General features: G+C 42.9%; 1 protein-coding gene across 1 annotated transcript in view; it reads left to right on the forward strand.

Annotated features, from left to right (window-relative positions):
• Window positions 1–11,498, forward strand: part of pcdh17 (protocadherin 17) — a gene marked incomplete at its 5' end in the record, with an annotated part of 75,954 nt that extends 64,456 nt beyond the window's left edge. Inside the window, one exon of the mRNA XM_079497498.1 lies at window positions 9,247–11,498. Coding sequence (XP_079353624.1) covers window positions 9,247–9,950 — 704 coding nt within the window. The 3' untranslated portion in view covers window positions 9,951–11,498. The remainder of the gene's footprint in view (window positions 1–9,246) is intronic.
• Between the last annotated feature and the right edge of the window lie 223 nt (window positions 11,499–11,721).

Consider the following 11,721-nt stretch of genomic DNA (forward strand, 5'->3'; position numbering starts at 1 on the left):
GAGAACCCGTTTTTTTAACATAATGTTTTGATTTCAAACACAAACTAGGAACAGATTTCTAGTAATGCACTTGAGCACTCATTTCCATAACAATGCTGTGCCCACTGGCTGATTGATTTGCTGAGAAATATCAGTATATTCTAATTAACTTACGGTATGTTATCTTAAAGAGTAGGCTAAATTCACACCATAACATCTAGCTGTGGAAGGAAGCCTGAGGCTTTATCATTCAGGCTCAGAGGGATTGCAATATAAAATATAAAATCAGATTTTATGTCCTATTTCTTTTTTTCTGTTGAGAGGAATGGGAGCTTTAACAGTCCCCAAGACTGAAATAGACCATAACCCATTCTAGACTGATGTCGATTAAAAAAAAGGCTTCTAAATCCTAATAGTTTTCTGAAAAACCCATGTTTCTACGTCAGTTGTGCTCAACCTTTTTCATGTCAAGGACCCCCCGAATTATTTCTGTTGGGCCACGGAACCCCCATCTCAAAATATGTAGTTCCAGGGACCCCCCAGAAGCAAATATTTTAGTTAAAAACGTTCGCTCTGAAATATATATTCAAAGATTTGCACCACGTTTTTTTTTTGTTTTTTTTTTCTCAGAATCTCAGAAGTTGAAGCAGTTTTTAAGGACCCACTATTAGGCCAGTGCAACAGAGCATGCTTTTGCCTTTTTAAAACCTTACCCATTTTAACCACATACATACATACATACATACATACATACATAAGTACATACATACATACATACATACAGTATACATGGAGTACAATGCATACACACAGAAAAACCCTTCTCTCGACCATCTCCACCTTAAATTGCAAGCAATCTTCTCTTATTCAGAGTCACAATTTCATTACTCTCTTTTTTAAAGCCTGGCAAAGCATCAGCTGGACTGGATAGCAATGGGTGAGGGGGATTACGCACAGGAGAGTCCCACCACACACGCACGAACGCGCGCGCACGCGCACACACACACACACACACACACACACACACACACACACACACACACACACACACACACGCACGCACGCACGCAAACACGCACATACACACACACACACACACACACACACACACACACTGTGAGCCCCCTCAGGTGAACAGGTGCAGTCATGGTCTGCCACAGATGCTTGGTGAAATTTGTCAGCTGCCTTTCCTCTTGTCCACCTTGGGAGGGTTGGGGGACTACAAAAATACAAGTGTGCGCACATGTGCGTGTAACAAGCCTGCACATGCTCTTAGATCATCCTCCAACTATAATCCCATGTCTCAGTGTCTCCGAAGGCTGTGTAATGAGGACCCAGGTGTGCATGGAAGTACAAAGCTAGCCAGTGCAGAGAGATGGATTAAAAATGGATGCAGTATATGTTGATGATAGCATTCAATATTTTACAACTTTTGGGGAAGCTCTAGTCGTCTCCCATCCTCAAATAATGCTATCTATATCTCCCCTGCTGTTGTGCTGCTGGCAATAGGCGGTGAGTACAGATCTGCTCCTGCACTCATCCCCCCGTGGTTGAGGGGACATTAATCACAGCGCTGGGTAATAATATGAGAAGGGATGGGCACATGGGGCCAGGGGGGGGGAAGGCGTCTGCCTGGGGGTGGGGGGTGTTTAGATGGGCACATGGGGCCAGAGGGGGGGCAGGCGTCGGCCTGGGGGTGGGGGGTGTTTAGGGAAATATGCACAGGCACACTTTTCACATTCTGAAGTTGAGGTGCTGTCCTCCACTGAATCCATTCCAAGCATTAGTTTTCCACAAAAAACACTCTCTTGGGCTAAAAATAGCCATGATGAGTCTTGATGACGGCTATGGCCATTTTTAGCCCAAGTGTTTTTTTAATGCTTGGAATGGATCCAGAATCATGAAAAGCCCCTAGTTTGACACGTCACAAGCTACTAAAAGCATAATAAAATATTGCCTTGTATAGGTTGTTAACCCTTAGAAGGTGAAAGACGCCAATTGGCGTCTTCATCAGAATTCCGTAAATGATCAATGACGCCAATTGGCGTCTTCACAGTTTTTGATGAATCTAAACATATTAATATGCTCCGAAGCGCTGTTTAAATTCCTGAGCTTATATTCCAACTACATTACCCAGAAAACCCGTGTCACGTGACACACGTGTACGTGTTGCCATTGGAAGCTGGTCCCACCCCCTGTAAACAGTGGGGGCAGAGGGAGTCTTCATAGTTTTCATTGTTTTGCCTGTTTTGCCGTCTCGCCCGAGCGATTTTCTAGCAGAAAAAGTTGAAAGCAGTACTATTTATTTGAGCGAGTTTTGTGGTAGTAGTATTGATCCATACGCGTCCCAGTCGCCTTCTCCAGGCGGAGTAGCCCTGGTCCAGTGCTTACAGCGAGACTCGCTGCTCCCTCCCTCCTTTTTTCATTGTCTCCCCATCGTCGTCCGATGAGCTATACCGGGAAACCATTGAAGAAGACGATCAACCCGGAATGTTTTGAGGTAATCTTATTGTAGAAAATGCCCTTCTATAGTGATCAGAAATCATAAGATGATCGCTACAAATAGATGCTTGGATAATTACTACTACTAGTCAGATCATGACGCCAGAATGACTCACCACGATGGCCCCCAGCCATTAGCCAGCACCAAAGGTGCTGGCTAATGGTGTTGGTCGGTGCATTGGTGCTGGCTAATGGCTGGAGGGGGGGTTGGTGTCGATCGGTTGGTTGGTGCAGTACAAATGTATCGTAGCAGGCATGCACGCATGGCAGTACAAGTATTTTATATTGTAGCGTGCCTTATAGGCGATCTGATCTTTAGAGTAATGTTCGCTCCTTTTATTTACTGTCTACAAAGACGGAGAACAAACATGCATCGTTTACTGAAGCAACGCGTGGTTGGTTATGATGACCTTGCTACAAGGATCGGAGGGGGGACGGGGAGTGAAGCTAACAGTAGCGTATTATATAAGATCTGTATGACGTTTCATTGACGTCTGAGCTTGCATGATAATTGCATTCATTGTATATTGTATACAATCATGATTGTACATTGTTTAGTGTGTCTCCGTGTGATGATGATGATGACGATGATGTCAGATAGCCTACGTCCCCCCCCCCCCCAACTGGCTATTGGCCGGGCTGACTACAGCTAAATGTTTATTTTTATATATTTAGAACTGGCATCAGATGAGGAGGAGGAGGATGATGATGATGATGATGATGAAGACGAAGAGTCAAGACTGCGATGGAGTTCTCCGACACTGAACCGGATGCATTCATTCATTTCAGTTGTTTTTTTTTTTAAATTTAGCCTACACACACACACACCGTCAAGAACAACTGGAATGCAGTGGTTTGGGGACAACTGTTTTGTATGTAGGCCTATTTATTTTCTGTAATATTTATTATAATTGTATTATGTTAGTAGTCATAAAAAATAAAAGACAAGCTTTTACAATGAGTTAGACCTGTCATGGCTATTTTGTTCACTATTCTGAGGTTTATGGTTTGACTAAGCGAGTTTCAACTGTGATTTACTCTGTAACGGTAGATGGTAAGAACCCAATTTTTTTGTTATAATACAGTATACATTCAAGTCTATATTTTGATACATATCATGGGCACAAAGTCATATCAAAACAATGTCCTTGGATGTGTTTTTTATCAAAACTGTTTCTTCACAACAGGTTTTTGAGATACACGGTACTGGTAAGACTATGTAAACATGGTATATATCAAAATGTGCGTTAGAATGTCTAATTTTACCCCAAAAAAGAATTGAGTTTATATGATGTTCCATTTCAGAGCTAGGGGGACTTTTAGCTGGATAGGTCAGATTGATCATGACTGACCATGCTATTTATAGATGGCAAAATATCTACAGTGGTACATGTGAGAAACTTTTTATTTTATTTTAATTGAACTAGACAACTCACCCTTTAAAATGAGATATTGCATGGCTATGTACGCCCAGCAGAAAAAAAGTTATTTAGAAAATAAAACTTCAACCGGGCATAACTTTTTTTGTTGTCCTAGAAACACTACCCAGTGTAAATGCAGGCTCTTTTAAATGGCTTCCAACACAAAAACTAAACATTTTATCAACTCAGTTCATTTTTTTCCTGGAAGCAGACAAGCCAAGCTTTCTCTGAAGGTCTTTCGTTGTCACACATTCACAGCAGAGAATTTTCAATAAATCATTCAAAAACGCCATTCTGCCATAGAGAAGTCTAAAAACTATATAGAAATCCTTGAAACTCTCAAAGAGTTAATGGTGTGGTCACATATTACCCCCTATAAAATAAATCAATGATGACAGCCTGTCAGCAGGTGGATTCATGAATGTATGTATATAGACAATATTTTAGGCCAATAAAAAAGTGAAGGTTATGTTGAAAAATCTAAGATAACTTTAATTTACTTTGTCAATATGCCAGAAATATTGTACACAGTAAAATCCACTGTGTTTATTGTCTCCCATTTATCTATTTATCATTTTGTAACTCCAAAAGTGTACACGTAGCCCTTATTAGCTATTTAAAATGAAGGGACTAACTTAACTTCAACTGTAATTGTTGTCTTTATATTGTTAATAGTGTGGTAAAATCTTGTAGTTGATTGTATGATTGTCGTTTTACGATCGTGTCTCCTGACTCTGGGATCTAGAATAGTAGAAACTCACGTGACATTTGCGGTGGGTGGTAACATTTTGGATTGTATGTAGTATTTCTCCATGGCATGGAAAATTAAACAGATGTGTGGCTTATTCTACAGGAGCATAAACATGTACAGTAGTGCAATGTTACAGCCAGAGGCCTTTTGGTAAGTCTACATTACAGTTAGATTGATACCAGTTACAACATTAAAGTTGATAACTGTCAACGTCTATAGCAAATGAATCGTCACTATGACCTTGGTAGACTGCCTCTATAGCACAACGAGAGAGAGAGAGAGAGAGAGAGAGAGAGATGAATGTCGTCCTTTATGTCATATTGTTAGCCATATACATGAGGAGTCTCAAGGTTGAACGTGCAGCTCCAACATGAATAAGCTATCCGTAATATTCCCTCCAACTAGATGCAGGGAAATATGTCTCCATGGATTATTTATGTTTTAATATGTGCCCTCACTGCCCTGTGAATGGACAAGCACCTTGGGAGAGCATGAAGACATTGTGGAGGCCAAGTTAATTCTGTGTCTGCAATGCAGACCAGCTGGGTGTGGGAACTGGGAAGCCAACCAGTTAGTGTTGTGTATGTAGGATCTAGTGTCTTGTAGACTAGTGTTTGGATGTGTGTTTAGCTTTGTTGTTATTGGCTCTGAAAGTGTAAAAATTGATTTCAGCTGTGGACCGATTTGTGTGCCTTGACATGGGGTCTGGACTTCCTTTTTCTAATCTCAAATCACTCTTGCACAAACACAGACAGACATAGTGTACTTGCTTTGTGTGGGTCTGGGCATTGACATGCTCTCACCCCCCACCATTTCAATTTACTCTGTCTCAAACTGGTCAAGCTTCCCCTTTTCTGTGTTTCCTTTTATTTCCTCCCAGATGACTGCTTCAGCATGGGCAATGTCAGCCTCGCTTTGGCAGTGGAATTTGGCCTTCCTTAACCATTTGTGAAGTCTTAAGCTCATCCTCTGTGGCTTAGGAGAGCAGTCTCTTGGGAATTGGGGCTGCTGACCTGCAACACTGCAAAGACAAGCCTATGCCCAAGTGAACCCAACCACATCCACTTAATCCAGACTCTCACATCAACAGTACCACATTGTATTAGTTTGATACTGTATAAAACGCTTAACCTCTCCTGTTTTGAGGAAAGTATGTATTGCCTCAATGCCAAATCCCAAACCCAGAATGTGATTATGATTTCATGCAGGTAGGCATGATCAAAATGTTTTTTTACTACAGGCATGCAAGTTCCCCTGTTAATTTCAGAGGCAGAGACAAACAGTGTACACAACTCTAAGGTCGCATTCACACCAGAATGTTATACTGCGATTAAAACAAATCCTGTTGCGTATTATTGGAAAGTGTGCTACGTTTGGCAGGTGTGAAGTCTCATTCGAACTCTGATGCGGATTAAACAACCGCATTCTACTTTGCCAACAAACAGGGGTTTCGCTTTGCTTCCACGTGCACTTGACTTTGATTCACTGCAGGTGTGAATGCAATCCGAATCAAATAAAGGAAATGAAGCAAAACTGTGGCGGAAGAATGAGGAGTAAACACTAAACACAGTTGGAGACGGAGAAGGCATATTTTTTTTAAGGAAACACATAAAAACACTGCAGTGTACATAATATTCTGTCTGTAACACTGTGTGGGGATCCGAGTGGAGACTTTCTTCATCTTGTTTAAATATAAATACTTCTAAATGAAACACATGTTTAGCTCAGCATGATCTATAGGCTAACATTGCATATGCATAATCATTTTATATGGTGATCGGATCATCAATGGGACTCTGGGAGTACAGATTGTAAGCTTCGGATCATTTTGCGCTCCCTTCTGCGCTGTGCCTTGGCCATGTGCCGGGTGCCCAAAAGAACAGTGATGCGCACGCACGCACGCACACACGCACGCACGCACGCACACACACACACACACGTCCAGTCCCCGACGACACACTGCATCCGTAGTCCTAACTATTACTTGAACTTCAAGTATACAATATTATACTTCAAGTTGAAGTATATATTTAACACCATTGATTTCACTCTGTAGTTAATTGAACACATTGATAACGTTCCCTGCTGCGTTTCCTTGGTGCGGTTTTCACACAACTAGTGTGAAGGCAAACGCAGCAAATTAAATCTGCAAGAATAATTCAGCTTCTCTGCCCATTCACATGGAGTCTACCGAAGTAGAGGTCTGAATGCGACCTAAATCAACCTACACTGATATTAACAGCATTATAAGGAGTTGCATGAGGAGTATGAGATGTCATTTAGTAGATCGAGTATCACTATAATGTGATTAAGACTGATTGTTGGCGAAAGCTTTATCATGAGAATTTGTATTTTGTAGTGGTATGCTCAGATATGTAAAACTCAACCCAGGGCTAAATCATATTGGCAGGCAGGTTAGATTCGCCGTAGAATCTCACACTGTACTGCATTGTGTGAGTCAGAAAGTTTAGTCATTCAATGAAAAGCATTGAGAGCCAATTATACTTAGTTGACTTAGGGTCACTCATCTGCTGCAAGATGTAAAATTCCACCCACTCTATAATCCAGTACCAGTCAAACAAATGCTAAGAATAACCTGCAACCATTATTTGATATTGGATCTGACTGGAATATGTAATACATATGGATTGAAGAAGCTCATTGTATCATAATGTGACCAGATTTGACTGAGAGACTGCCATCGCGCAAATTCCAGCTTTTCACCAGAGCAAACTATTTTTTAATTTTTGTTATGAGTTCATAGCACACTAGAGCATGTCTGAAATAAGTGTCAGAGCTGAAATCGACATGTAAATATGAAATAAATGCTTAAAGGTATATTCAGTGATTTGACTTAATTCAAATATCACTTATTTTTTCTTTTTTTCTGGATAATCCTCCCTACTATAGAGTGTGCTGACCATATAAGGAGTTCCTCCCTGTCCCCAGTGAGCCCCTGGGGTCAAAAAACCCTAGTTTCAGTTTTGGTGGCGGGTGGCAAAACCTTCATCCAATCAGGATGAGTGGGGCCTTCCTCCAATCATGATCGAGTGGGGGCGGGCCTTGGTGCACATGCTTTTGGCCTGTTGCACTTCCCCCCACTGTAGAGCGTGCATGTGCACATTTTGTTACCGGGTTGGACTGGGTGGTTTTCCAAATCACTGAATGCTCCTTTAAACATGTAGCTAGGTGTAATGTTAGAGTCCACAGAAGTGAACCTTTCAAGCCTGTTTTCTCAACTCGCTGTTTTCTGCAAGCCATTACTCTATAAGCCATATCTCCAAAACTGGTGGGTCAAACTGAACAACCAATATGTACATTTTAAGCTATGATTCCCTGCTTTCATATGACATGAAAAAACGAAAATTAAAAAAAATCCAATGGCAGTCTCTCAATTTGGTCACAAATGCTAAGAATAACCTGCAACCATTATTTGATATTGGATCTGACTAGAATATATGTAATACATAGCTCATTGTATCATATATTATGAAGTCATGGTATATCTGGGTCTTCCAGTCTGTTGTCTTAGCTTCATCCCACGTATAGGCTACCTGGCCAATGGAAACATTCCATTTGTGGGACAACAGATGCTCTTTCTTCCTCTGTTTTTCACCCTGTGCCCAATAGGGGAGAAAGAAATGTGATTCCCCCCCCCACCCCCCTACCCATTTCTGGATCCATTTCACACAGCTATGAACACTCCCGTAATCAGCCAGAGTGTGCATCCTTCTGAATAGAGATGAAAGAGGAGAATGCGTGCGCGCATCCTCTTTCTCACAAGCAAACTAGCACACACGCACACACACACACACAAGCACATGGGTATTTGTGCGTGTAGATGCGCGCGTGAGTGTGTGTGTGTGTGTGTGTGTGTGTGTGTGTGTGTGCGTGCGTGCGTGTGTGTCTGCCTCTCTTCGGCTAACAAATAAACATGCAGGAACACACATAGGGAAGAAGCACAAGGCGTTTGGCACCGTCTCTCTGTCTAGGGAGGGCTTCAAAGCTCAGTGACATGAATTTATGATAACGGCATTATGCCTTTGCCAAACCTCAACTGTTGTTGTTTTCCTCTCTGTAGCCCACCCCCATCCCATCCTCTCTCTGTAGCCCACCCCCGTCCCATCCTCTCTGTATGCTCTGCCATCCCCTTGATCAGAGCTTTGGAAAATGCATATTCGCCCAGCAGGTGTTCCCTGGAAAGAGAGTGTGTGTGCGTGTGTGTGTGTGTGTGTGTGTGTGTGTGTGTGTGTGTGTGTGTGTGTGTGTGTGTGTGTGTGTGTGTGTGTGTGTGTGTGTGTGTGTGTGTGTGTGCGTGCGTGCGTGCGTGCGTGCGTGCGTGCGTGCGTGCGTGCGTGCGTGCGTGCATGCGCCTGTGCGTGTGTTCACATTTTCACATTATTTGATTATATGTCTAGCTATAATTACCCAGCCTTGGACTTTCGGCTCTGCAGAATTCAGTGATGCACTTATTGTTTTTTAGCTGCCCTCTCTGCGTGGTGTAATTATATTACATGTGCAGTGCATTATTTCTGCATGTTGTGACCTCACCTGTAACCCCACCCCCTTTGTCTTTATTTTGTGTCTCTGCAGATGAGGATTGTGTGAATTGCACAGAGGAGTGCAGGGTGCTGGGTCACTCTGACCGCTGCTGGATGCCGCAGTTCCCAGCGGGGGGCAACCAAGCAGAGGGCGTGGACTACCGGAACAATCTGTTTGTGCCCGCAGGGATGGAGACGGTGCCAGAGACAGAGACCTACGAGACCGTCAACCCCAATGGCAAGAAGACCTTCTGTACTTTTGGCAAGGAGCGTCGGGACCACACCATCCTGGTCGCTAACGTCAAGCCCTACCTGAAGGCCAAGCGTGCGCTGAGCCCCTTGCTCCAAGAGGTGCCCTCCGCCTCCGGCAGCCCCACCAAGGGCTGCTCCACCACCTCCCCGTGCTCCTCGGTGAAGAGCCCAGCAGACGGTGCAGAGGGCAAGCCTCCGCCCGCCACTTGCTCAGGCCACTATGGCCCCCCTGATGGCCAGTATCTGTCACCAGCCAAACAAAGCAGAGAACAGGGCGGCTACCCGGCCATGCCTCCGTCTGACCCAGTGGCCAAGGTGCTAGCGGAGGCCCGGTCCAGGATCAGTCAGGAGGCGGTGTGCTCAGGGGAAATGGAGCGCGTCCTGGAGCAGCCCGAGCTCGAGGCAGGCCACGACGGCATGGACGCCGACCAGGTGGTGAGGGACATCGACAAACTGCTGCAGGACTGCAGAGGAGGCGAGGCCACTGGCACACTCAGGAAGTGACACAGAGAACTCAGAGAGAGTAAGGAGGCCGATGATAGGAGGCGAGACGAGTGGAGAGGAAAGGATGCGACTGCCATCGAAAACTGTCCAACCAAATCAACTCAACTAAGGCTCTTATAATAGGAGCTGTGATCAAATTATTTGTTGTTGACAATAACTACAACTGGAAGGACAATGGAAACAATTTATAATATTGCTTTGGCACCAGTTGGTTGTGGTGACATTGCTACCATTCTTGATAACTAACTAAAATTTGAACATTTGAATTCTGTTGACTTTATGAACTCTTTTTTTGTTTTGGATTCTTTAAAGCAGATGGCAGAGGCTTATGCTTCTGGCTCCTTGCAAGCTTTTATCTAAGTGCCCACCAGCTCATAAGTGTGTTGTTCATGGTTTCTTGTGAAATCCTACATATCTGATTGTGTGTAGGCTGATTTCTGTTAAGTGTGATTGCCACGGGCATAAAAAGACGAGGACTTCGTATGGTCAGACATGACAATCGAGGTAGGAACAGAGGAACAAAAGTCTGGTCCCCAAGGGGACCAGGGAAGGACAGAAAGACAAAAAAAGCAACGTTATCTTTTCTGACTTTTTATTATTGGTGTTCAATGCGGATTCTGTGTGTTGGAAGCTGGCTAATCAGGGGTGTTCAGATTTGGGGTCAGCGATGGACTAAAAAGGGCCAGAGTGTTGTACTGATGGGGAAACTATTAACAGTGTAAACCATGTTTCACCTGTCATTTATATTCACATGTGTAAGCTGTGTCTCACCCCCTATTTAAGCATTCATGTTTCCTGACTGGTGTAGCTGTGGACACCATTTTATACATATGCACTACACTGAAAATACACGAGCACATGCGTGCGTGCACGCGCGCGCACACACACACACACACACACACACACACACATACACATACACATACACACACACACACACACACACACAATTGGCCATCTGTGTAATCGTCTAATACATGTAAATCATCAGCTTTCAGTCCCTTGTGTACGGTGAATTTTCATGTGTCTGACTCTGCCTCAAGGCAAATCACAATCCTGTATAAAAAGGGACATTTTTTCTCCTCAACTGTGAAAAGATAACATCTATATGATTATATAGATCAATATATGTATGAATTCATGTATAGTGTCCAGATATTAACGAGATATTTATACATTTTGTAAGAAAACATGAAATGAGAAAACTTTGAGCAAAAAAGGTGTCCTGGAGTAAAGGAACAGGTTAAGAGGGGTATTTATTCAAAGAACCGCAAAGGACACTGCCACTGTTTCAAAGAAAAATACCCCAAAATATTAACAAACAAGAAAATGTCCCTTCACATTATCACTATACATATATCATTATATGTGTAAATGTATACGATTTAAATGTGTTTACATAAAAAATGACATATTTTTATTGATTTTACTGCAATTTCTGTGCATTTGAGCCAAATTGTTATGTGTACAAAAGCGATATTGTGTATTTTATTAAATTAATATATAGTTGTGTTGCAATATACATGGGCTTATATTGTATTTGGCAAAAGTTGCCTTAGTAGCTGTCGAACTCTGTGAGTTTGCTTTAGTTTGGGATTTTGTTGATGTTTTCCCCCCCCTCTATTCTGCATCCTGCAGGCTGGCTTCAGTGCTTTTGACATGTCGCCTCTTTCTACCCTGAGATCTAACTGGATCAAATACACATTAACTGTTGAAAGCGTAACGAGCCAGCCGACCTAGAATACAGTTCAAACCAATGACAACAACAACA

This window comes from Electrona antarctica, assembly GCF_951216825.1.
Source record: "Electrona antarctica genome assembly, chromosome: 3".
Taxonomy (NCBI): Eukaryota; Metazoa; Chordata; class Actinopteri; order Myctophiformes; family Myctophidae; genus Electrona; species Electrona antarctica.